Source organism: Schistocerca serialis, chromosome 8, assembly GCF_023864345.2.
Source record: "Schistocerca serialis cubense isolate TAMUIC-IGC-003099 chromosome 8, iqSchSeri2.2, whole genome shotgun sequence".
Taxonomy (NCBI): domain Eukaryota; kingdom Metazoa; phylum Arthropoda; class Insecta; order Orthoptera; family Acrididae; genus Schistocerca; species Schistocerca serialis.
The window spans coordinates 35915563-35941892 of NC_064645.1; the positions used below are offsets into that span (position 1 = coordinate 35915563).

The following is a 26330-nucleotide window of genomic DNA, read 5'->3' on the forward strand; positions in this document are numbered from 1 at the left end:
TGTTTTAATCTCATATGGCAGACAGGAGTGTTCCCCACCTCGTGGAGGGAGGCAATCCTCATCCCTCTCCTCAAACAAGGAAAGGACCGCACATGTCCTGGTAGTTATCGTAGGATCGCCTTGACAAGCTGTGTCGGAAAGACCCTGGAATGGATGGTTAACCGGCGTCTGGTCTGGCTGTTAGAGACCAGACAGCTCCTCAGCCGCTTTCAGTGTGGATTCCGAAAATTTCGGTCCACGGTCAACAACCTGACCCTCCTAGAGGCGGCTATTCAGCAGGCTTTTCTCCGTCAGCATCACTGTATCGGTATCTTCTTTGATATCAGTAAGGCATATGATACTACTTGGAGACACTGTATTCTTGCACAAATGCATCAATGGGGCTTTCGTGGCTGCCTCCCGATTTTCATTCGGTCTTTCCTGTCTCAGCGGTTTTTTTGGACCCGTGTTGGTAACACACTGTCTGATCGCTTTGAGCAAGAGAACTGTGTCCCCCAGGGCAGTGTTTTAAGCGTTACCCTCTTTGCCATAGCCATCAACAGTATAACGTCTACAGTGAGGAGTCCAGTACAGTGCTCCTTATTTGTGGACGACTTTGCTGTTTTCTGTTCCTCCTCCAGTGTTGCAACCATAAGCCGTCAGTTGCAGCTAACAGTGCGGCGGTTAGAGGAGTGGGCTGCAAAGACGGGTTTTCGGTTTTCTGTCGATAAGTGTGTTTGTGTTCATTTTAATCGTTCTCGTCATCTTTTTACTTTGCCTGCCTTGCATATGGGGGATACTGTCCTACATTTTAGAGACACAGTGCGGTTTCTGAGCCTAATTTTTGACTCCAGGTTGTCATGGCTGCCACACCTACGTGACTTGAAAGCCAGAACGCTTAAGGCACTGAACATCCTCAAGTGCCTCAGCCACAGGTCTTGGGGCGCGGACAGGGCGCATCTCCTACAGTTTTATGGAGCTTTTGTGCGTTCACGGCTGGACTATGGGTGCACAATATATGGGTCAGTGAGGCCATCTTATTTGTGGATCCTTGACGCTGTTCACCATGATGGGATCCGACTGGCCACGGGTGCTTATCGGACCAGTCCCGTACCCAGCCTCTGTGCTGAGGCTGGCGAACCGCCACTTACCATCCGGCGGCAGCTCCTGCTGGTGCGCCAGGCTTGTAAGTTTCTTGCAGCTCCCAGATCGCCTGCTCACCATCTTGTTGCCCATCCACCTCTGGACCGCCTTTTTTCCCGCCGTCCCCGGGCTACGTTGCCGTTTGGGATCCGTGTGCAACGTGTACTAGAGTCCCTCGGTGTGGAGTCTGTACAACCCCAAATCCAAGGTTTTAACCGCCTGCCACCCTGGTTACTGAAGAGGCCCGGAGTGATTTTAGATTTATTGCAGTACAAGAGAGATTGCACTTCTGCCACCGTTTTTAATGCAGCATTTTCTGCCATTTTATCTGAGCACCACAACTATGTAGCTGTTTTTACGGATGGGTCAAAACAAGGGGATTCTGTTGGTTGCTCAGTTGTTTTTCCATATCGTGCCCTCAAGGTCCGACTGCCTCAGACTTTTACTGTCTTTGATGCAGAATTGTTTGCGATGTTGCGGGCACTGGAGCACATGAGACATTCTTCCTCTCCTAAATTTCTTGTCTGTTCTGATTCACTCAGTGCCCTTCACTCATTGCAACGTTTGTATCCGGCAGACAAAATTGTCCAGACCATCCAGGATGCCCTCCTCCGACTACAGCGACTGGGGAAGGTTGTAGCTTTCTGCTGGGTTCCGGGGCATGTTGGCATTGCTGGGAATGAAAGGGCAGATCTCGCAGCCAAGGAGGCGTGTCTCGCCCCACAAGTATCTCAGTGTGCTATCCCCTTGCACGCACTCACCTCGCTGTTGAGCTAGCTCACGGGTCATGCGTCGGTGGGAGGATGAGTGGCTGGAAGTGACTGACAATAAGCTCCGTATAGTCAAGCCCACAACGCGTGTGCGGTGCACTTCCTTTCAGCCCCATCGACGGGACGAGGTTCTCCTCACTCGGCTTCGAATAGACCACAGCCCCATGACGCATGGCTTCCTGCTCCGGCGAGAGGACCCTCCAATGTGTGGTGCTTGCGGTGTCCAGGTCACTGTGCGCCACGTTTTATTGGATTGCGTTTTATTTTCTGACCAGCGGGTCGCGGCTGACTTGCCAGCGGACCTGCCGTCTCTTTTAGGCAACACTCGGACGAATGTGGTTAAAGTTTTAAAGTTCTGTGCCCTGTCAAATGTTTTTACTAAGATTTTAGGGAGAGGATTTTAATTTGCTCACTGTGTGACAAGCTCGCCCATATTTTATGCAAGTGACCAGCCAATAACAATTTCCTGTGACATTCTTGTTGCTATGTTTCCCCTTTCCTTAGGTTTTACTTTCTTATGTAGCATTTTCTTCTTTTCCTGCTTTCTTTGAGTGTGTGCTTTAGTTTTCTTAGGTCTGTCCACATTCGTTCTTTTTAATGTGTGTCAGGGCGCTGATGACCTCGATGTTGAGCGCCCATAAGCCCCAACACACCACCACCACCATCCCATGATCAGTGATGCAGAAAAGAGATATTTGTAAGTTCACAAATTAGCAAATTGACGTTTGATGAGCATTTCCTTGATATATTGAGTGATGTCGAGGGGCATGAAAGGGAAGCAGTGGTTGGGAAAGGAGTGAGACAGGGTTGTAGCCTCTCCCCGATGTTATTCAATCTGTATATTGAGCAAGCAGTAAAGGAAACAAAAGAAAAATTCGGAGTAGGTATTAAAATTCATGGACAAGAAGTAAAAACTTTGAGGTTCGCCGATGACATTGTAATTCTGTCAGAGACAGCAAAGGACTTGGAAGAGCAGTTGAACGGAATGGACAGTGTCTTGAAAGGAGGATATAAGATGAACATCAACAAAAGCAAAATGAGGATAATGGAATGTAGTCAAATTAAGTCGGGTGATGCTGAGGGAATTAGATTAGGAAATAAGACACTTAAAGTAGTAAAGGAGTTTTGCTATTTAGGGAGTAAAATAACTGATGATGGTCGAAGTAGAGAGGATATAAAATGTAGACTGGCAATGGCAAGGAAAGCGTTTCTCAAGAAGAGAAATTTGTTAACATCAAGTATAGATTTAAGTGTCAGGAAGTCGTCTCTGAAAGTATTTGTATGGAGTGTAGCCATGTATGGAAGTGAAACATGGACGATAACTAGTTTGGACAAGAAGAGAATAGAAGCTTTCGAAATGTGGTGCTACAGAAGAATGCTGAAGATAAGGTGGGTAGATCACGTAACTAATGAGGAGGTATTGAATAGGATTGGGGAGAAGAGAAGTTTGTGGCACAACTTGACTAGAAGAAGGGATCGGTTGGTAGGACATGTTTTGAGGCATCAAGGGATCACAAATTTAGCATTGGAGGGCACCATGGAGGGTAAAAATCATAGAGGGAGACCAAGAGATGAATACACTAAGCAGATTCAGAAGGATGTAGGTTGCAGTAGGTACTGGGAGATGAAGAAGCTTGCACAGCATAGAGTAGCACGGAGAGCTGTATCAAACCAGTCTCAGGACTGAAGACCACAACAACAACAACATTGAGTGATGTTGAAAGAAGAGCATGTCTGTTTAGGTAACAATAGGGCAAAGAACTATCATGATATTGTACAAGAAATACTGATATCTTACCACCTTACAGAATGGAAAAAAAGTCATTTCTATTACTTTTTTTGAATGATTATTTGGACTTCTTCCTGGATAAAATTGAATATTCAATTTTGTTTGATTATTGCCAGTCCTTACAAAGTGGTGTTCCTCAGGCAAAGTATTGCTGGAAATTTGGAAGAATATATTTTTAGGTATCATTCTTTACTTTTCTTTACTATTAGGTTACTCATTTACTTGATTCCTTTGTGTACTGACAGATTTTTCTTTCTTCTGTTTGCATTTGAAAGTGTTGTTGTAAAGTGTGTCACTTCCCCAGGAATATTTAATAGGACCAGTGGTAGTCAGACAATATTGGGGTACTTCATTTGCGTTGATAATGCTTTTCCATTTGAAAAACATCCTGGCACCATTCTCCATGTTCATAAATAAGAGGGCCACTGTTTTCTGGGAAGATGTAGAAATAATGATATGAGAAATGTAATTACCTGTTATATGATTTTTCTCCTACCTCTTGGTGAGCATATTTTTTATCCATCCAATTACATTATGCTTTCAAAAGCTGATTATTTTCTATGACTAATGTAATTTAGTAAACATGTTGAAAAAATGGAAAAAATAAATTACAAAAATCATAATTGAAAAATTTGGCCAGTTCAGAAATGCTGAAATGATATCAGAATTAAAGGGCGAATTATCTCCGAGAAACTCTGTACGCTGTTTTCCATAAGGCAAAAAAATTGTTTATCTTACTGACAAACAACAGTATACACATCATCCTGTAGCAGTGCTTTGTTTCACATCAGCTTCTTCAAACTCCTCTTCTGTTTTAGCTTCTGATTCTTCTTCTCTTACATCCCTGAAGACTTCAACATATAGTCCATGATCAATCTTAAACCGTTCTCGAGATGGGGGACTGGTAAGAAGAGTCCTTGTAATAAAATTTGCTTTTTTGCGAGTTCGTGCAGCATGAACATCTTGTAGAAGCGCAGCAAAATTTTCTTCCAAATGCTTTGGATCCATTGTCAGCTGAAAGACAGCACAATATTTAGATGGTTAAGACAGTAATAATGTACATGTGTTCAATGAAAATACTTATGGCTTTCATTCTATTTATAGAGATGGGTCCCTCGAACAGTTTAATTCATTTGTTTCCCATAAATCTGGCAAGTTATGTGAATTGAGAAGACTACCGATTCTGAACACATTTAATAAATTATCTACAGCTGACATCACAAAAAGTGGTAGTGGCTGAAATTTGAACTGCCCAGAAAGCTACACGGGGGCCAATCATATTACAGAGGATACAGCACTGCTCATAAAAGTAAAGAGAACTTGTAAACTGCTAGTGTAAATGAGCAAGTTGCAACTTATTGACACTCAGCCCAAAGAACACTCCCTGTAAAGAAATATGAGAAAATTTGCTCCTGGGATTCCAGTGTGAAAAATGCATTCAATGTTGTGAAGTGGTGAAAAGGTAGAACAACAGTAAGAAATGCCTGAATACCACATTCCTTCTTTGTTCGTTGGCACAGTCAACAAACTGATAAGCAACTGCATACCAACAAGATTTCGATAAAATTCCACTTTTGGCAATTTTTTTTTGTTTTTCTACATTAATTTGTTTCATCTCTAGAAAACAAAAAATTGACAAAATTCATAGTTCTTAATAAGCATATTCGGTCTTCCATTTTTCTCAGTAATTTATTTACCATTTAATGTCCCACTACAGTAAGCAAATGCATCTTGTGAGGGAAGAGTTCTATGAAGTGAGCAATAAATGTCTCATTTTGTGCCGCCTCCTCCCAGGCAGATATACGGCAATGTTTCAAAGTACATCATGGGTTCTCAGCTCAGGGTCAACCAAATTTTCTCACATGGTTCATTTTCCCTCTACTCACACTTTCAATGGTGCTGATATCTGTAAACAACCCCAAGCACCCATCATGCTGGAAACAGTCAAATTCCTGAAGATACAGTTGTCACACTGATGGTCTACTAACATTATCCGTAATGCGAGTATACTTGCAAGCATCAAGTAGATCATCTGCCCTGTGAAGGAGCTTTTTAAGTCCACAAGAACACCTGGAGTCCAAACTGCCACAGACACCATCAATGTGTTAATGAATATCGAAATTGGTTGAGCCATTGGGAATTGCTTCACCTTGCCATAATTCAGTAACAATCTTAAGAACACCATACAGTTCCAAGCTTCTGTTGTTGAGTAGTTTAAATAATCAACTTTTGATAATCTTCACCTCTATGCTAGAATAAGATGGAATTAATCATCATTATATTATTACATTTTTCAAAAGCCAGAGCCATCTCTCATAGGTTGGCTAACAGCAAATGTTTTCAATAGTTTCATCATACTTGCAGCCACAAGTGATCATTGCATTACAGCACAAAACCTGTCATATCAACTGAGGAACGCCGACTACAAATCATCACAATAGTGATGTGGTTCATATTTTTTATTTATTTATTTATTTTTTGACCAGGGACCACTTTGATATCTTTGTTGTTAACAGAGAACACAAGTGTCCAAGGAAAATAAATTGCATCAATCTAAAAATAAACTTTAATCAAAACTTTTAACATATTTGTTAAATGCAAAAGTAACATGCATTAAGAGTATGATATCAATAGAAAAACAAATTTTTTAGTAGAAAATTAAATTTGGTTTACATCAATGTGATTTTTGGGCTTGTGTCTATTGTACAAGTTCATTAATCCTGAGGCTAATATTACTTTTCAAAGGTGCGCTCATACCGTCACTTACTTTCAGTTGATTCTTGGTTCTGTTTCTAATTAGCTGCAAAGTGGAAAACCCTTGTTCCCATAAATAATTTGTGGAGAAAATCATAAGACAGAGCTAGGCAATTTCTTGAATTTTAGTGTATAAAACTGCCTTGTACTCCAAAACTGCTCTAGACAATCAGGTTCAAATGCATCCTTACAGATTCTATCATCTTGGAATTCAATGATCTCTTCCTGGATTTCTTCTGCAACTTCTCCAGCATTACTGCCAGAAGGCTTGTAAATAATTTTTGACCAACTTTAACTTATGTTTTCCAAAATTGTGGAAAGTAATGACTGAATTCACAAGCTAACATTTGCAAATGACTCTTTATGTTTTCTTGTATATTTGCCCTAATCTTGTCACACTTTTATTATCAATGAGTGCTTTTAATTTTGTGAAAGCAGAATATTTGTTTTAGCCAGTCATACCCATCCATACTTGAAGCTTGCAAATAAAGACATGAAGTTTGTCTTCAAAAATAAATATATTTGCAATGGCTTCTTAATATCTGTTTGCTGAACCATGCTATTGTAGGTTCAATTTATTCAAATGTTTGAAAATATGCACAAAGTAAGCCAAATGCACCTGAGATGACACATCAGAAACCTGCACTAGTAAGTCTTGTCGTCCCCCCCCCCCCCCCCCCCCCCCAACTAGAAACAACTCAACCTCTACTCTCAGTTGGTATAATCTTCCCAGCACGTTGCCTTTCAATGGCTAACGAGCTTCTGTGTGAAGGAGACAGGTCGCATGGTGGGAGTCGAGTTTCAGTGCATAAGCCAAAGGCTGAACCAAAACTGAGTGATTTGGTTTCAACTAAGTACATTACATAGAATCACAATAACCGAAATACAATATGTTCATTCTTGTTTGCTTAAATTTTATAAATTACAATTAACATTTCACAGATCCTGCTTTGAGGCTGTATTTAATTTGTTTCTGATATGAATTTCCATATCCAATAATAATACTGCTAGTTTCAAGATATTTACTTTCGTATTTAGATGATTTCAGTGGAGTTACATCTACACCTACATCTACATCCATACTCCGCAAGCCCCCATACAATGGGTGGTGGAAGGTGCTACGTACCACTACTAGCCATTTCCTTTCCTGTTCCACTTGCAAATAGAGTGACCCCATATGAGCCCTAATTTCTTGTATCTTATTTTTGTGGTCCTTAAGTGACACGTATGTTGGCAGCAGTAGAAGTGTTCTGCAGTCAGCTTCAAATGCTCTCGAAATTTTCAACAATGTTCCCTCCAGGGACTCCTTTTTGAGTTCCTGGAGCATCACCTTAACACTTGCATGTTGATCGAACCTACCGGTAACAAATCTATCAGCCCACCTCTGAATTGCTGTGATGTCTTCCTTTAATCTGACTTGGTACTGATCTCAAACACTCTAGCAGTACTTAAGAATAGGTCCCACTACCATCCTACATGCAGACTCCTTTACAGGTGAACCACACTTTCCCAAAATTCTCCCAATATACTGAAGTTGACCATTCATCTTTCCTACCACAATCCTCTCACGCTCGTTCCACTGCTTTGCAACACAAGATATTTAAATGACATGACTGTGTCAAGCAGGATGCTACTATTTACACTTTTTTTTCTTTTTTTTCCCCTACTCATCCGCATGAACTTACTTTTTTCTACATTTAGAGCTAGCTGCCACTCATCAAACCGACTAGAAATTTTGTATAATTCATTCTGAATCCTTCAACAGTCAGTCAACTTAAGACACCTTACTGTGTCAGCAAAACAGCCACAGATAGCTGGCCACCTTGTTCGCCGGATCATTTATATGCATAGAGAATTACAGCAGTCCTACCACACTTTCCTGGGGACTCCTGAAGATATCCTTGTTTCTCATGAACACTTGCTGTGGAGTAAAACAGACTGGGTTCTACTGCTTAAGAAATCTTCGAACCACTCTTTATATCTGAGAACCTATTCCATATACTCGTACCTTCGTTAACAGTCTCCAATGGAGCAACACATAAAATGCTTTCCTGAAATCTAGATATATGGGATCTGCCAGTTGCTCTTCACCCTGAGTTCATGGTATATCGTGTGAGAAAAGAACATGATGAATTTTGCATGAGCAATGCTTTCTAAAGCCATTCTGATTCACGGAAAAAAGCATCTGGGCCTCAAGAAAATTTATTACATTCGAACTGGGAATATGGTAAAGGATTCTCCAGCAAACCGATTTTGCAGGACCATGTGTTTGTCCTTCTTATGTATAGGAGTTGCCTGTGCTTTTTTCCTGTCACTTGCTACTTTGCACTGCGCGAGAGATTCACGATAGATGCAAGCTAGGTATGGGATGCCATAGAGTACTCTTTGTAAAACTAACTGGAATTACATCTGAAGCTGGCAACTTATTTCTTTTCAATGCTTTATTTGTTTCCAATGCTTGTTTCTCTATTCCAGGGATGCTTATAACTATGTCATCCATATGGGAGTCTGTTCAATGGTCAAATAACATTAGTTCAGTCTGAGCTTTTAACGTGTTACTCAATAGGAATATTTCTTGTACTTTCTTTTGCTTCCTACCCTATAACATAACTTCAATATATTTGATGAACCAAGGTTTCGTAAGTGCTTCTCCTGCTGTGTGAGGCTTTTTTGAATGCACTATCTATTTCAATATCTTATACAGCACTACCAGTGTCTTCTCCGATGAGGCAAATCTTGTACCACATTGCCTGAGCTCAATTTTTTTTTTTTTTTCCTCCCAGATTCTATAATTTTCCTTTGAAGAATTCTAGTGGTTGGTCAGAGAATTTTGTATAATTCATCTTGAATCCTCCAACAGTTATCATCTTAAGATACCTTACTGTACACTATAGCGCCATCAGCAAACAGTCACAGATTGCTGCCCACCCTGTCTGCTCGATCATTTATATGTATACAGAACAATAACAGTCCTACCACACTTTCCTGGGGACTCCTGAAGAGATCCTTGTCTCTCATGAACACTTCACTAGTTTCGAGGAGTGATTTGTGACAATAGTTGTGGATTTATTTCTATCAAAGTAAAACCAATTTTAATTAACTACTGTAATAATTTCTCTCAGGTGCCGTTAGTTGAAAATAAAACGGGAATGCAATCTAATATAAGCATAACAAGCAAACATATAGAAAACAATTTATTTTCATAATAAAATACGTAAATAATATAATAATAAATAGGGAGATGGATGGAATTGGAATTATCTCTACAGAAGATCCATATAAAAATTTTAACAGTGCAGGAAACAAGGTTCTTAAATGTGACAGTAGTTGACACGCAACTTTACAGGATTTATAAAGGGGAAAAAGCAGTAATAATAATGGAAAACACGCCAAAGTTTGGAACAACATTTTATGTAAAAAAAAAAAAAAAAAAAAAAAAAAAAAAAAAAAAAAAAAAAAAAATAAATAAATCATTGACAATATAATAGAATTTATGTCGGAATCAGAAAGAATGTGCATATCAACAATAAAGTACAAGAATAAAAGCTACACTCTTATAAACTGCCCAGCACCTATAAATGGTGACAAAAAAAGAACTCTGCAGAAATTAGATCAGTTTTGGGATCTTTTAGAGTCTCAAATCTCCAATGTATCTAAGAACAACTTTAAAATACATCTCACTGATTTCAATGTGCAATTTGGGAAAGAAATGCAATTTAAGAATATTGTATGTGAATAATCCAGCAGACTTTTACAAACAAAAATACTGAAAACTGACCAATATGTGTAAAATGTTCAAGTTAAAACTTATGTCCACACCTTCTTGTGAACTACCAAGAAAAGTCAAAACTTAGATATCTCCAACAAACACCAAACATAGGAGAATTTCAACTGAATCATGAGGCCATATCTAAAAGGACTAGCAATAAAATTATGGTTGTCAAAGTAATCAGAAACTCAGAATTTGATTCAGACCATTATCTCTGTAAGGTTGAAATATTTTTCTCCCACCTAAAACACACAATACAATGAAGAAAATACACAAAAATTTAGAGAAGAAACTGTTCCAACACAAACAAATTACCAAAGTATTAAGCACAAAGCATTCGAGACGCTTCCCCATTGGAGACTTAACAAAGGTCCGAGCAAATGGAATAGGTTCCCACACACAATAGTGGCTCGAAGACTTCTTAATAGAACCCAATATGTTGTCCTCCACAGCAAGCATTCATCACAGACAAGGATATCTTCAGGAGTGTCCAGGAAAGTGTGGTAGGATGGCTATCATTCTCTATGCACATAAATGATCTGGTGGACAGGGTGGGCAACAATCTGTGGTTATTTGCTGATGATGATGTAATTTATGGTAAGGTGTATAAGTTGAGTGACTGTACAAGGATACAAGATGAATTAGACAAAATTTCTAGTTGGTGTGATGAATGGCAGCTAACTCTAAATGTAGAAAAATGTAAGTTAATGTGGATGAGGGGAAAACTTTAGTACTGGCCAAGTACAAAAAGATGAATTGGAGGAAAGAAGAGTGTGAAGAAGCAATAAAACCAGAGCTCAAAAATGAAGAAAATGGAGACCTTTTTAAAAAATTAGAAGAAATCAGATATCAAAGAAAAGAAACATAAAAAATAATCCAAAAAAATCAGAACCGCCTTTAAAAACTCAGCTTATGGAAATTCAAGAAAATTACCAAAAATAATACTACAAATGTTTAGCAAACTTTGAAACAGGTTTTTAAAGGGTGTCAAGTACCACGTATTTATTTCAAAGATGAAAATGGCAAAGTAGGATTAAACAACAAAGAAAACTGCAGAATAAATGCAAAAGTTTTTCAGAGGCCCTTCAACTGTCCTGTTCCATTTCCAGTAATACCACAAAATCTGGAGGACGATTTCCCCCAATAGAGCAAGAAGTTCATGAAGCCATCAAATCACTCAAAAATAACAAAGGAAGTGGTGAAGGATCTCATTACAACATATTTACTGAAATTGTCAGAGCCAAAGATTATAAATGATCTACAACTGATTTTTGAGAACTGGAAAACTGAAAAGATTCCAGAAGAGTGGAAAATAGAGTTAATCCACCCACTACATCAAAAGGGAGACAAACAAAATGTCACTTCTCCCAGTGGGAAGCACAATGTTGCAAATACTCGCCTGGACGGAGTTGTAGAAGCACGAATCTGAAGAATATCAGGGAGGTTTTCGAAAGGGAAGATCCTGCACAGAACAGATTTTTTATTTAAAATCAATAATTCACCACAGAATGTTAACGAGCAAAGAGATAATAGTATCATTTATTGACCTCAAAAACGAATTTGATTTGGCAGACAGAATAACAATAGATAAAATCATCAGAGAATTTGAAATTACAGCAAAATTAGTAAACATAATTTTTGAAACTTACAAATAGGATATCTAAAGTTAAATTTATGGGAGAAGTATCTCAGCTATTTGAAATAAAAAATGGTATTAGATAACTGCACATTTTGTCACCTTTACTGTTTAACAACATTCTAGAGAAAATCGTAAGAATCTGGAATTTGGAGCTGAAGAATCACAAAACTGAATCAATAATTTTAGGAAGTAAAACAAATGGAATTAAGGCAAACTGCCCAGTTTTTGCAGACAATTTTGCATCAGTAAATAGAATTGGTTTCAAAATTTCTGCTGAAAAAACAAAATTCATGACAAACATAAAAAATGCACCAAAATTCATAGAAACACAAATAGGTAAAATACACTCCTGGAAATTGAAATAAGAACACCGTGAATTCATTGTCCCAGGAAGGGGAAACTTCATTGACACATTCCTGGGGTCAGATACATCACATGATCACACTGACAGAACCACAGGCACATAGACACAGGCAACAGAGCATGCACAATGTCGGCACTATTACAGTGTATATCCACCTTTCGCAGCAATGCAGGCTGCTATTCTCCCATGGAGACGATTGTAGAGATGCTGGATGTAGTCCTGTGGAACGGCTTGCCATGCCATTTCCACCTGGCGCCTCAGTTGGACCAGCGTTCGTGCTGGACGTGCAGACCGCGTGAGACGACGCTTCATCCAGTCCCAAACATGCTCAATGGGGGACAGATCCGGAGATCTTGCTGGCCAGGGTAGTTGACTTACACCTTCTAGAGCACGTTGGGTGGCACGGGATACATGCGGACGTGCATTGTCCTGTTGGAACAGCAAGTTCCCTTGCCGGTCTAGGAATGGTAGAACGATGGGTTCGATGACGGTTTGGATGTACCGTGCACTATTCAGTGTCCCCTCGACGATCACCAGTGGTGTACGGCCAGTGTAGGAGATCGCTCCCCACGCCATGATGCCGGGTGTTGGCCCTGTGTGCCTCGGTCGTATGCAGTCCTGATTGTGGTGCTCACCTGCACGGCGCCTAACACGCATACGACCATCATTGGCACCAAGGCAGAAGCGACTCTCATCGCTGAAGACGACACGTCTCCATTCGTCCCTCCATTCACGCCTGTCGCGACACCACTGGAGGCGGGCTGCACGATGTTGGGGCGTGAGCGGAAGATGGCCTAACGGTGTGCGGGACCGTAGCCCAGCTTCATGGAGACGGTTGCGAATGGTCCTCGCCGATACCCCAGGAGCAACAGTGTCCCTAATTTGCTGGGAAGTGGCGGTGCGGTCCCCTACGGCACTGCGTAGGATCCTACGGTCTTGGCGTGCATCCGTGCGTTGCTGCGGTCCGGTCTCAGGTCGACGGGCACGTGCACCTTCCGCCGACCACTGGCGACAACATCGATGTACTGTGGAGACCTCACGCCCCACGTGTTGAGCAATTCGGCGGTACGTCCACCCGGCCTCCCGCATGCCCACTATACGCCCTCGCTCAAAGTCCGTCAACTGCACATACGGTTCACGTCCACGCTGTCGCGGCATGCTACCAGTGTTAAAGACTGCAATGGAGCTCCGTATGCCACGGCAAACTGGCTGACACTGACGGCGGCGGTGCACAAATGCTGCGCAGCTAGCGCCATTCGACGGCCAACACCGTGGTTCCTGGTGTGTCCGCTGTGCCGTGCGTGTGATCATTGCTTGTACAGCCCTCTCACAGTGTCCAGAGGAAGTATGGTGCGGCTGACACACCGGTGTCAATGTGTTCTTTTTTCCATTTCCAGGAGTGTAGAAGGAGTATATAAATTCAAATATCTTGGACAAACTACACAAAAGAAAGAATTACAAAAATTTGCAGTAGATGTAAGAGTTAACAAAATGGAGAGAGCATATGGTTTGACAAAGAACACTTACAACAAGAAATTCATATCTAGAAAAACGAAACTAAAACACTATACCACTGTAGTATGAACAGAATGTTTATATGGATGTGAATGCCTAACAACGAGTTGTAAGCTGGACAGGACAGAGATACCTGAAAGAGGGATAGTTAGAGAAAGAAGGGGGTGCAATACAAACTACAGATGGCTGGAAAATAAGAAATCATGAAGAGATCTACGAAAGTATAGAGAAAATACCAGAACTAATGACTAAAAAAGGATTATCTTTTATGGACACCTCTAATGAATGAATTCTCAGACTCACAAGACAAATATTCCTGTACTTCTGAAAGAAGAAATCAACAACACCATGGACTACAGAAATAAGGAAAGACCTACAAAGAAACAACATCAAAGACTCAGAAATACCCGACACATATCTTTTTTGAGAATAGAATATTAAATTTAATGGGTTTCACTACAGATGAAATAATGAATTGGGAACAACAGGGGGAGAAGATGGAGTACTGGAAAAATAGAAGAAGAGGAATTGAGGTGGTTACGTATCCTGGTAGGTCATTACGAAAATTAAAAATATGCGCGTGTGCACACACACGCGCGCATGCATTTGCACACACTTTTACCACATTTTTAATTGCAAACTGCTACTAGGCAGTCACAAGAATGTACCTTTCTCATAATACACACACATATGGATATACTCATATTTCCTTTTGTTATACCTGGTTTTGATTAAAAAGAATTTAACATGGAAAAACGTGTACTTTTTCCTAAGTCATAAATTTGTATGTATGTTGAGACCTAATGGTCAGTTAAATTACTCTTGTCATCAAATTACTAAACAGTCAAATAGAATCACTGACATAGCCGAGCAAGACAAAAGAAAACTTACTGTTTGTCCATGGTAAGTTTACAATTTGTGCAATGGTTGTTGGGAGTGGCAGCAAGTGTGCCATTCCCCTGTATAAGGACTGCTGAGGGGAGAGGAGCAGTGAGGAGAAGTCAGCCTTGGCTGCTTCCCACTGTGTTGGCACCATTACCCTTAACAATGTGTACAGTAATACATCACGTCTAGGGGCAGCCTAACTTTGGTAGCACTCAGACACAAATGAATACCTTTCAACTAAGGCTGATTTTCTCTGATTCTGGTAGCACCAGTGAAAGTGTCACAGTATCATGGTCACAAATTACGACTGACTGACTGGCATGTGCAATGCTGTGACATCTATCACTAGCCCAGCCCCAACCATCCAGGCTCACCACTACTCACCTGGCACACGGCGTTGCGCTGCCTGTGTAACAAGGGCTTAATAATTTACAACCAGTAAAAGTTTGTAATTTTAAATCTTTTGTTCATCATTCAGCTACAGTGGCGACCTGCAACCATTTCTCTGTTAAAGATCTATGTTAAACATCTACAGCTGATAACAGCATATTGTATTCACAGTAAAGCTTTTGTGCCTTCTTGGAATAGGTCTAGAATTCATACAAGACCATTTCTGCTTGATATTTCAAGGTCTTCTGTGCTTTCTCAACACAATATGAAGAAATGGCATGGTGTATTTCGTTTCTATCAGTGCTTTACTGGACTTCAACTTTGACTGTGATTTTCTGTCCAAGTCTTTTTGCCATCATGTCGTATGCTGGAATTGTAATCTTTTAAGGTTATACTATAATCTGCCTACCATACTACAGAATAGAATGCTGCAATGGGTATGAATAGTTTGGGAAATGAATAAAATAAAATTTAAAAAATGCACTACATTTCTAACAATGCAAAATAAAGGACAGAACAATGACAATATTATTAAAAGGACAGATAGCTGCTCACCATACAACGAATATGGTGACCTGCAGATAAGCACAACAAAAACAAGTAAGCTTTCAGCCAAAAAGGCCTTCATCCAAATTAGATAACATACAAACTCATGCTGTTTTCTAGTTGGGATGTAAGCCTTTTTGGCTGAAAGCTTAACTGTTTGACAGCTTTTTGTTGTGCCTGTCTGCAGCTCAGTATCTCCCCTATATGGTGAGAAGCTATCTATCCTTTTCATTTTATTGTCTCTACATTTATAATCTAGGAGGGTTGATTCAGAAGGAAGGCTTCCTTCGTGTTTACAAATGTGCCAGCGGAAGAGGTTTGTTTGAACTTCTCTGCAACTGCAGCCCCGGAGCGACGCCATGTTTCGAGAGTGAAATTAAACGCCCACTTATCATCACCTCTAACAATGGAGTCCAACAATCCTTCCATATCTTCTTGACACTTTTGAAGAAACTGGTGAGCACAGTGAAGGCATTTCTCCTTGTGCTCTGCTATAAGCATAAGCAGTACCCATCAAGCCCAACACTTGTGATATTTCAATTTTGCCATTGAAGCTCTCAACTGCACTGCATGAATTCCCAGGAATCCGAGTAAAAGTGAACGGATGGTGAAACTCCTGTCGAAGCATTTTGTGTTGGACCATTGGAATAGCCATCTCTGAAACTAAAGCTCATCCACTCCATTCTTCATTGTGGACCTTCTTCTGACTGGCACTAAACTCTCCGCACCATTTTTGGACATGTTGAATGGACATACACTTGTCGCAATACACTTGTGTCAACTGATGACGAATATCCGCAGGTGGAGTCCCTTTTGCATGCAAAAACCAAATTACAGAACGAATCTCACACTTGGCAGGAACAACAATGGCCACCTTCATCGCGGACAGCTGCTCAGCCAATACTTTGTGGCAGTGCAGCGAAGTGTAGCCGGGCAGAATTACGAGTGGGGGAACAGTCACACACACAGAGGTGTTGACAGATTTCGCCTAGCACTTTCCCATGCAGCTGGACCTCTTAGGGAACTTTATCTGGACAAATCCTCGTACATTAAAATTAACTTCTAAATAGTGTGCCCACTGACATTTCCAAAGCAATAAAGTACCATTTCTGAGGGTGGGGGCGGGGATGGGGTGGAGTGGGGAGGAGTGAGAGCAATATGGTCACAAGTACCTAGTGAGCATACTGCTATACTGTATCTGCTTCATTTTTGGCTATGTACCAGTACTTCTACTTCACTAGAAATAATGGTCACCTAGAACGAAAATGGGCTTCTAACAAAAATGGCTTCCACTGTATTCTAAGGTAAAATTAGATTCTGCAATACTCACAATTCCAATCTGTGCTTCTATTGTACCATAATCCAGTTCACGTTCATCTCTTGAAGCTGTATAGCAAATCCCATGTGCAAATCTTTTAACAATCTCTGCTATATCTGGCCCAAGAGTACCTAAAAATGAAAGTTACACACATTACCATAATTAAATTCATTTACAATAACACAGCAGACCATAACTTTGCACACATTGGACATGAAACATAATTCAGCTATTCTAGAGATGAAATGTACATCACATCAAATATCATTTGTGAAGGTACATCAAATTTGCAGTTTCCCTAATTGCTAACGACAAATGCGAGATGGTTCACTAAAAATCATACCACTAATTTCCTCCCCTACACTTCATCATTAAGCTGTATGTTTAATGACCTCCTGAACAACAGTGCTCTATTAAACTCTGCCCTTCCTTCTTTATGATTTATTTCATGTTGAATCAGAGCATGGTTGGTATATCAAGATGTGTGTGTATTTACTTTACAGAAACTGCTGAATGCTTGGTATGGCAAGAGAAAAATGCTTCATAACTTGTAAAATTAAAATAAAGATATAAAATTCCAGAATCTGTAAATTAATTACTGTTAGACACCAGAGTTTCAATAGGAATCTTCAGTTTTTTAAATGGTTGTTGTTGTTGTTGTTGTTGTTGTTGTTAAGGTCTTCAGTCCAGAAACTGCTTGATGCAGCTCTCCATGCTAAAAATGGTTATATGGTTTTTAATCATCTCACCAGATACTTGAAGTTACTTTTAAAATGTTTGTAACTGCTCAGTGCTGGACCTATGGATGCTTGACACATATAATAGGTACAAGAGAACAAATTAACCTATAAATGTGCCCACATGTTTGGCTTCACCCCTGCCACTGCAGCCATTATCTGATTTTGTAGATTGTCTACAGTAGTCCGAAGTTGAGGCACATAAATACTGTTTCTTATGTGGTTCCAGAAAGGGGTCGATGAGATGGAGGTTCTCGTACTCCAGTTGTCTCCTACTTCCACATTAAAATGAACTGTTGCCTGTCACTGAAAACCAATTTGTTGTGTACACAGTTCCGCGTAGTCAGCGCATACACAACTTTCCCACTAGAGCGCGCCCTGCTAAGCACAACAGCGCAGGCGCAGCGCTCGTCCGTCTCCGCACTACGAGATGGCACTGCCTTAGAGATGGACCAAATTCTGCTTCCGCCGATCCGCGTATTAATATGTAATGCAGCCAATGAGATTGCTGCTAACGTAGAACCTTTTCTCCTCGCGGATCACACTCGCGCAGTGATACCTGAACGCGCAAGGTATTATAACGAGTGTACAGACCTCCGATTAGTCAGTCTGCATTTGTCTGCACTGTACAAGTCTACATTAGTCTGTACCAGTCTATAGTCAAGTTTCAGTCTGCGCCTAATAAGATTACCATATTCCTGTACATAGCCATGAAGATGAATGTATAGACACTTTGTCAAGTATTAGAGATATGTGAGAGTAAGATTAACGTACCCAGACCAAAGGAACTTCAGATTGTCAATTGTAAATAGTATCCAGAATCAAGTTATGTAATGTCTATGCTTTTTATTATTTTAACATATGTGTGTGTGAAAATTAATCAAGTTCTGTTTAAAGTTGGTCACCGTCAATCTGCTACTCTAAGCGTGCAAGTGGCATTTCTATCGTCTGACCTAACGGCAGAAGATAAACACGCCACGATAAGACCACGAGACATATTACTGACACTCGCCTACTTCAGTAGAGCGACAAGTCAAATAATCTGATGGTGTCTGTACCGAAGGTCTTACAGTACGCACACCACACAATTGTAACAGAAAATTTCTTGCCCTTCTTCCCTGGTGAGTATAAAATTTCCCACAATATACACTGAAGTGCCAAAGAAACTGGTATAGGCATGTGTATTCAAATACAATACGTAAACAGGTGGAATACAGCACTGCGGTCGGCAAAGCCTGCATAAGACATCAATTGTCTGGTGCAGCTGTTAGATCAGTTACTGCTGCTACAATGGCAGGTTCTCAAGATTTAAGTGAATTTGAAAGTCAGTGCATGAATGATGGGACACAGAATCTCCGAGGTAGCGATGAAGGGGGGGATTTTCTCGTATGACCGTTTCACGAGAGTACTGTGAATATCACAACTCCAGTAAAACGTCAAATCTCTGCATCACTGTGGCCAGAAGAAGATCCTACAAGAACAGTAGCAATGACGAAAGAGGAGAATCATTCAATGTGACAGAAGTGCAACCCTTCCTCATATTGCTGCAGATTTTAATGCTGTGCCATCAACAAGCAGCAGCGTGTGAACCATTCAATGAAACATCATTGATGTGGGCTTTCAGAGCCAAAGGCCCACTTGTGTACCCTTGATGACTGCACGACATGAAGCTTTACACCTTGCCTGGGCCCGTCAACACCGACATTTGTTTGTTGATGACTGGAAACATGTTACTTGGATGGACAAGTCTCATTTCAAATTTCATGACTCTGTGGACCCTGCATGTCAGCAGGGGACTGTTCAAGCTGGTGGAGGCTCTGTAATGGCATGGGGTGCATGCAGTTGGAATGATATGGGTCTGCTGATACGTCTAGATATGACTCTGACAGGTGACATATATGTGACCATCCTGTCAGATCACCTGCATCCATTCACATCCGTTATACATTCTGATGGACTTGGGCTATTACAGCAGGACAATGCAACACGTCACAAGTCCAGAATTGCTATAAAGTGGCTCAAGGAACACTCTTCTCAGTTTAAACACTTCCACTGGCCACCAAATTCCCCAGGCGTGAACATCATTGAGCATATCTGGGTTGCCTTGCAATGTACTGTTCAGAAGAGATTTCCACCTCCTCGTATCATTATGGATTTATGGACAGCCCTGCAGGACTCATGGTGTCAATATCCTCCAGTACTACTTCAGACATTAGTCGAGTCTGTGCTACACCATGTTGCAGCATTTCTGAGTGCTTGTGGGGGCCCTATGTGATATTAAGCAGGTGTACCAGTTTCTTTGGTTCTTCAGTGTATTTTAGAACCAATGGAGATGGCCTCCTAAAATTCTTAAATGTTAGATGTTGCTGCAACAAACACCAGACAGTGGTAACTGGAATCCTGAATTCTCTACTCACGTACTGAGTGGACTTTTAGGGACGAACAACAAAGCTTCATTGTATGATATTCTGATCTTTGTGTGAAACAAGATGATAGGCTTTTTATTTTCCCTTTGTACTGACAACCCTTGCCTTTGAACTGTTTTTCAACATAATCAGAGTGGTAAAAAGATGAAACTGAATTGTTAACAAAATTCAGATTTGCTCATTTCAAACTGTAGTACACATAAAGCTGTTTCAAGAAAGTGTTATTTTGTTATATGACTCCAAACTCAGATGATTCTTTTTGAACATTTTAGTCAAACAATGGAAAATCCAGGATGGAATGTAACAATACGAGAGCAGGAAAGTTGCTACTTACCATATAGAGGAGATGCTGAGCCGCGATAGGCACAATAAAAAGATTCACTCACTCATAGTTTTCGGCCATTAAGGCCTTTGTCAGCAGTAGACACACACACGCGCGCCCACGCGCCCACACACACACACACACACACACACACACACACACACACACACACACACACACACACACACAAGCGCAACTTACACACACATCTGCAGCCACAGAGAGCTGAAACAACGCTGCGAGCAGCAGCACCAGTGCATGATGGGTGTGGTGATTGGGTTGGGGTAAGGAGGAGGCTGGGGTGGGGAGGGGGAGGGATAGTATGGTGGGAGTGGCAGACAGTGAAGTGTTACAATTTAGACGGAGGGTAGGAGGGAAGGTGTGGAGGGGGAGGGGGTAAGTAGCGGAAAGGAGAGAAATAAAAATAAAAAAAATTAAAAGACTGGGTGTGGCGGTGAAATGATGGCTGTGTAGTGCTGGAATGGGGACAGGGAGGGGGATGGATGGGTGAGGACAGTGAGTAACAAAGGTTGAGGCCAGGAGAGTTACGAGAACGTAGAATGTATTCCAGGAAAAGTTCCCACCTGCGCAATTCAGAGAAGCTGATGTTGGTTGGAAGGATCCATATGGCATAGGCTATGAAGCAGTCATTGAGATGAGGGGTATAATGTTTGGCAGCGTGTTCAGCTACAGGGTGGTCCACTTGTTTTTTGGGCACAGTTTGTCGGTGGCTGTTCATGCAGACAGACAGCTTGTTGGTTGTCATGCCTACATAGAATGCAGCACAGTGGTTGCAGCTTAGCTTGTAGATCGCATGACTGGTTTCACAGGTAGCCCTGCCTCTGATGTGATAGGTAAGGTTAGTGACTGGATTGGAGTAGGTGGTGGTAGGAGGATGTATGGGACAGGTTTTGCATGTAGGTCTATTACAGGGGTATGAGCCATGAGGTAAGGGATTGGGAACAGAGGTTGTGTAAGGATGGACGAGTATATTGTGTAGGTTTGGTGGATGGTGGCATACCACGGTAGGAGGGGTGGGAAGGATAGTGGGTAGGACATTTCTCATTTCAGGGCATGATGAGAGGTAGTTGAAACCCTGGCGGAGAATGTAATTGAGTTGCTCCAGTCCCGGATGGTACTGAGTTAAGAGGGGAATGCTCCTCTGTGGCTGGACTGTGGGACTTTGGGAGGTGGCGGGAGACTGGAAAGATAAGGCAAATGAGATTTGTTTTTGTACAAGGATGGGAGGATAATTACAGTCAGTGAAGGCTTCAGAGAGAGACTTCTCATCACTGCAGATGCGACGACCACGGGTGGCTAGGCTGTACGGAAGGGACTTCTTGGTATGAAACGGGTGGCAGCTGTCAGAGTGGAGGTATTGCTGGTGGTTAGTAGGTTCATATGGACGTTGGTACTGATGTAGCCATCTCTGAGGCGGAGGTCAATATCTAAAAAGGTGGCTTGTTGGGTTGAGTAGGACCAGGTGAAGCAAATGGGGGAGAAGTTGTTGAGGTTCTGGAGGAATGTGAATAAGGTGTCCCCACCTTCAATCCAGAGAGCTCTTATAGTCACATACACAAATGAATGTGGATAAATTTAGGCTTATTCTCTATATACAATACTACATACTTTTTAAAGATATAGAGGCTTCTGTTACTCTGCTTAGAACATAATTGAAAATGCAAACTTTAAATGTGATTATGGTCTATTTAGTGATTTATTGTCTATACTGCGACACTACAAATTAAAGTCTACCCTGAAATTTATCCTGTCATTTATAGCTTCTGCCACCTCTAGCAGTGATTTATATGTATAAAAAAATACATTGTATCATAGCTCAAAGCCCAGGATATCCCATCCTCCCCAGCTCACCTGCTGCCTTTCCTTTTCTCTTTTTTAATTTTATTTTCATTTTAATTGCATTAACTTCTAGTTTTAATTTGATTCAAAGTCTACAATTACATTAGCAAAAATATTAAAAAACCTTATTTCATTAAGTTTACAAAAAAAAGTAGATTACCGGGTGATCAAAAAGTCAGTATAAATTTGAAAATCAAATAAATCACAGAAATAATGTAGATAGAGAGGTACAAATTGACACACATGCTTGGAATGACATGGGGTTTTATTAGAATTAAAAAAAGTGCCAACCAAACAGTAGTGTATGGAATGCTGGTGCGACGTGCGACTGCACGAGCGCTGACTTCCCCGTGCATAGATGAACCCGCTACAGTCTCCATTTATTCCTGAACTGTCTCAGCATTACGCCTTGTGTTCGGTCAGCCACTACGGGGTCTATCATCTAAACAACCCGTGGCTTCGAACTATGAAATCATTCTCACCACAGCTGCATTTGTCAACGGACCTTTACCCATTCGAATCCCCTTCCTATGGCGATAGGATTGTAATGCTGAACTAGCACATTCCCCATTCTGATAATATAGCTTCACTAAAAGCGCCTTTTCAGGTAACGTCAACATGCTGCAACTGCTGCCGCATCTGATTCTCTCTCTCATTACAGCTCCTTTTATACACAATTGCCATGCGCAGTCACTGACGTTTTGCTGTCGGACATTTTGTGATTTTTTTTTTTGTTCCAATAAAACCCCAAGTCATTCCAAGATGTGTGTCAATTTTTACCTCTCTATCTACATTATTCCGTGGTTTATCAAGTTTTCAAATTTATACTGACTTTTTGATCACCCGGTAAGAACACTCAGGTTAGGGTTTAACATTACAATGAAGAATTTTGGTTTAGGGGGAGGGGGGGGGGGGGTGTCTTTGTGCTTGATTGCTATTTGAACTAGGAACAAGGGGTAAAATATTTTCAGTTTAGCACAAACCAGTGCCATCTGTATAGACAATCTAACACCTGTCTTGCTGTATCTACGTTACCCATATATTAAGCAAGGTTAGCAAGGAAAATCGGAGCTGGTGCCCACGCAAATTGTGTGAATCAATTTCTTTTGAACAAGATTTTAATTGGGCTGAAATTAATGTTCAGCTCATAGCACAAATTGTGTGTGCAGCGTTCGGATTTTACATGTGAAAACAGTCACCCTCATACAGATTTTACATGCGGAAATAGTCACCCTAAAATAACTCTGGACTGGATCAAGACTGATGGTTCAGATTTGGTCCATCGGTGTACTGGACCTTGGTCTACAATAATTTTTAACCGTTTGAAAAAAGATTGCATTGTCTGGATTTTACATGCAACGAAGACATTTTACTGGGATGTTTTTGAAGTGTGCCACGTCTATACTTAAACTTGTACGAATTGGTTAAAAATTTGCATGATGGTAGTTAAATGGATAAAGTTAAAATAAGATTTTTTTATCCAATAACCTTTACCCATTGTTGGGATATGAAGGTTTAAAATCGAGCTAAATGCAGTGCATAAAATTCAGTCTTATGTGAAATGAATGCATGGAATCAGGTTAAAGTGCATCAAATTAACAAAAAAATGCATTCTTATGATAAAACTGAAAACTTGCTTTCAAGAATCTAAGTTTCATTTGTGAATTAGTTCAAATTTTGTACAAAGACAGCAAGATATGTAACCCTGTTGTTTTGTGAAAGCTTTGTCTGTTGGCATGATATAGCAGGCCAAAGTTGCACATGAAATACAGTTTTATGTGAATAGTGCATGCTGAAACAGTGTCAAGTGATACAGTTGATATATGAAGATAGTAACTGCTCTCGAAAGAACAGATACCATTGATGACTGTGCTGCTCCTCTAGAATAAATGATAATTAATTGAAATCCTCGGCTGCCGACATGTGTTGTTGATATACCTTGATGGGGACAGCTGAAAATGTGTGCCCCAACCAAGACTCGAACCCGGGTCTCTTCTGTTTACATGGCAGACACACTATCCATCTGAGCCACCAAGGACATAGATGAATAGCGCGACTACAGGGACTTATCCCTTGCATGCTTCCCTTGAGACCCACATTCCCAACTGTCCACAATCTACATGCGTAATGTACCTAATAGATATTTGCCCATCCACTCATTACTCGCGCACACTAAGGTGACTACTCCCATAAGGGAATAGTTCAGGTGATGGAATGGTACATTTTCTGGCTGCAGTTCTGTAATGGTGGATCCAAATTTTTGGGGACTAAAATTTCTAGAAAGATCATTTTTTGCTTCATATTTCTTGAATGTTATTGGATTATCTATCAATGATTAGAAGTTTTGATTAATGCCAGTATATAATTCTTAGATTGCTATTTATGTGTTTACCAAGCTAAGGTATTACTTAAAAGATGAGTGATGCTTATCTCGCAAGGTGGTTTGTGGATGTATGTTGACGATAGAAATTTTCGGTCAATCGCTTGAATACCTGGCAGCAAATTCATATTATGGATAGAGGTCTCATGCAAGTTGTTTAATTTGAAGATACCTTATGTGCGTTGATCTACACAAGCAGTTAAACGAAATTGTCCTTTTTTATTGATATAAGAGGAAAAGGTAGCTGTAGGCTAAGAGTTTTCTTTGATTATTTTATTGCTTTTTACATTATTGTCGGTATTATTGTGGTATGGTCTATTGTGTTTCTTTTCTGTATGTGTGGATGGATACGTGTGTGTGTGCGAGTGTATACCTGTCCTTTTTTCCCCCTAAGGTAAGTCTTTCCACTCCCGGGATTGGAATGACTCCTTACCCTCTCCCTTAAAACCCACATCCTTTCATCTTTCCCTCTCCTTCCCTCTTTCCTGATGAGGCAACCGTTGGTTGCGAAAGCTAGAATTTTGTGTGTATGTTTGTGTGTCTATCGACCTGCCAGCGCTTTCGTTCGGTAAGTCACCTCATCTTTGTTTTTATATATAATTTTTCCCACGTGGAATGTTTCCCTCTATTATATTAATCCTGTTCTTAATTACACTGAGCAATGTTTTCAATGCACATGGCAGTAGTGTTAGTATTCTAAAGTTAGAGCGTTCAATGGTATTTCTTTCCTTCAGTAAGATAACTGCCAGACTTTTAGTAGTGTCTTCCAGGATTTCACCATTGCAATACCGTCTTAGAATAATGTTGTACAGTTCTTGTGTTACATTTTTTCTCTTACTTCCTTCAGATGTTCTACTGGTATGTCATCAGGTCCTGTTGCTTTCTTGTCCTTCAATTTCTAAAGCATTAGATCAAATTATTCTCATGTGATTATCAACCCTCTATTATCTTTTTCCAACATATCCTTAGATTCAAGATAGTCTGTAATTTCCAGCACTTACTCATTGTAGCACAAGCCCTCAAGATATTTCTCTCAGCGCTCTGTGATATCTTTGCCGATTATCACAGTAATTTTTTGTTTTACATTTGTATTGCAGTGATTTTATCATGCTGTATATGCTTTACCTGTTCTTCCTCCTACTATTACATCACACACTATTATACTTTGCTTACCTTCCTTCATCCATTCTTCTTTGGTCTCTCTGCATTTTGTCACAATGGCATTCTATATATTCCATACTGCATCTGGATGTCTTTTGTATTTACACTCTTATATTGATTTCTTGGGTGTAGGATGTCTAGCATTTCTTCTGTAGTCTAAGGTTGTTTTGGTTCTAGCTGCATATTGCCCCAAGTTTTTTTGCTGCCTCAAGGATTCCTTGTTCAAGCATACCCCAGGTCCACTTAACTATTATTAGTTTCCACAAATGTATTGGTATCCTCTGCATAATTCTGTTTTGTTTGTTCATTTTGCCATTTGTTTGAATCTCATCTTACTTCATTTCTTCTTATCATCTTTTTTAAATTTGAAACTGCACTTTACCATCACAAATTTGTTGTCATTATCTACTTCAGTGCCAGGATAGCTGTGATTTAATTTGATTTGGTTTCTATACACAGTTTCGAGCAATAGGTAGTCAATTTGGTATCCTTGTGTGTCACTGGAATTTTCCCAAGTACATCTTCTTCTCAAAAGGCATTTCAAACAAGGTTTTAGTTATTACCATATCATACTGTTCACAAA

General features: G+C 40.4%; 1 protein-coding gene across 1 annotated transcript in view; it reads right to left on the reverse strand.

Moving 5' to 3' along the window:
* Window positions 1-4145: 4145 nt before the first annotated feature.
* The window catches only part of LOC126416502 (39S ribosomal protein L1, mitochondrial), a 56942-nt gene continuing 34757 nt past the window's right edge, over window positions 4146-26330 (reverse strand). The window contains exons 6-7 of the mRNA XM_050084243.1: window positions 16874-16992; window positions 4146-4695 (exon numbers count right to left, since the gene is read on the reverse strand). Coding sequence (XP_049940200.1) covers window positions 4441-4695; window positions 16874-16992 — 374 coding nt within the window. The 3' untranslated portion in view covers window positions 4146-4440. The remainder of the gene's footprint in view (window positions 4696-16873; window positions 16993-26330) is intronic.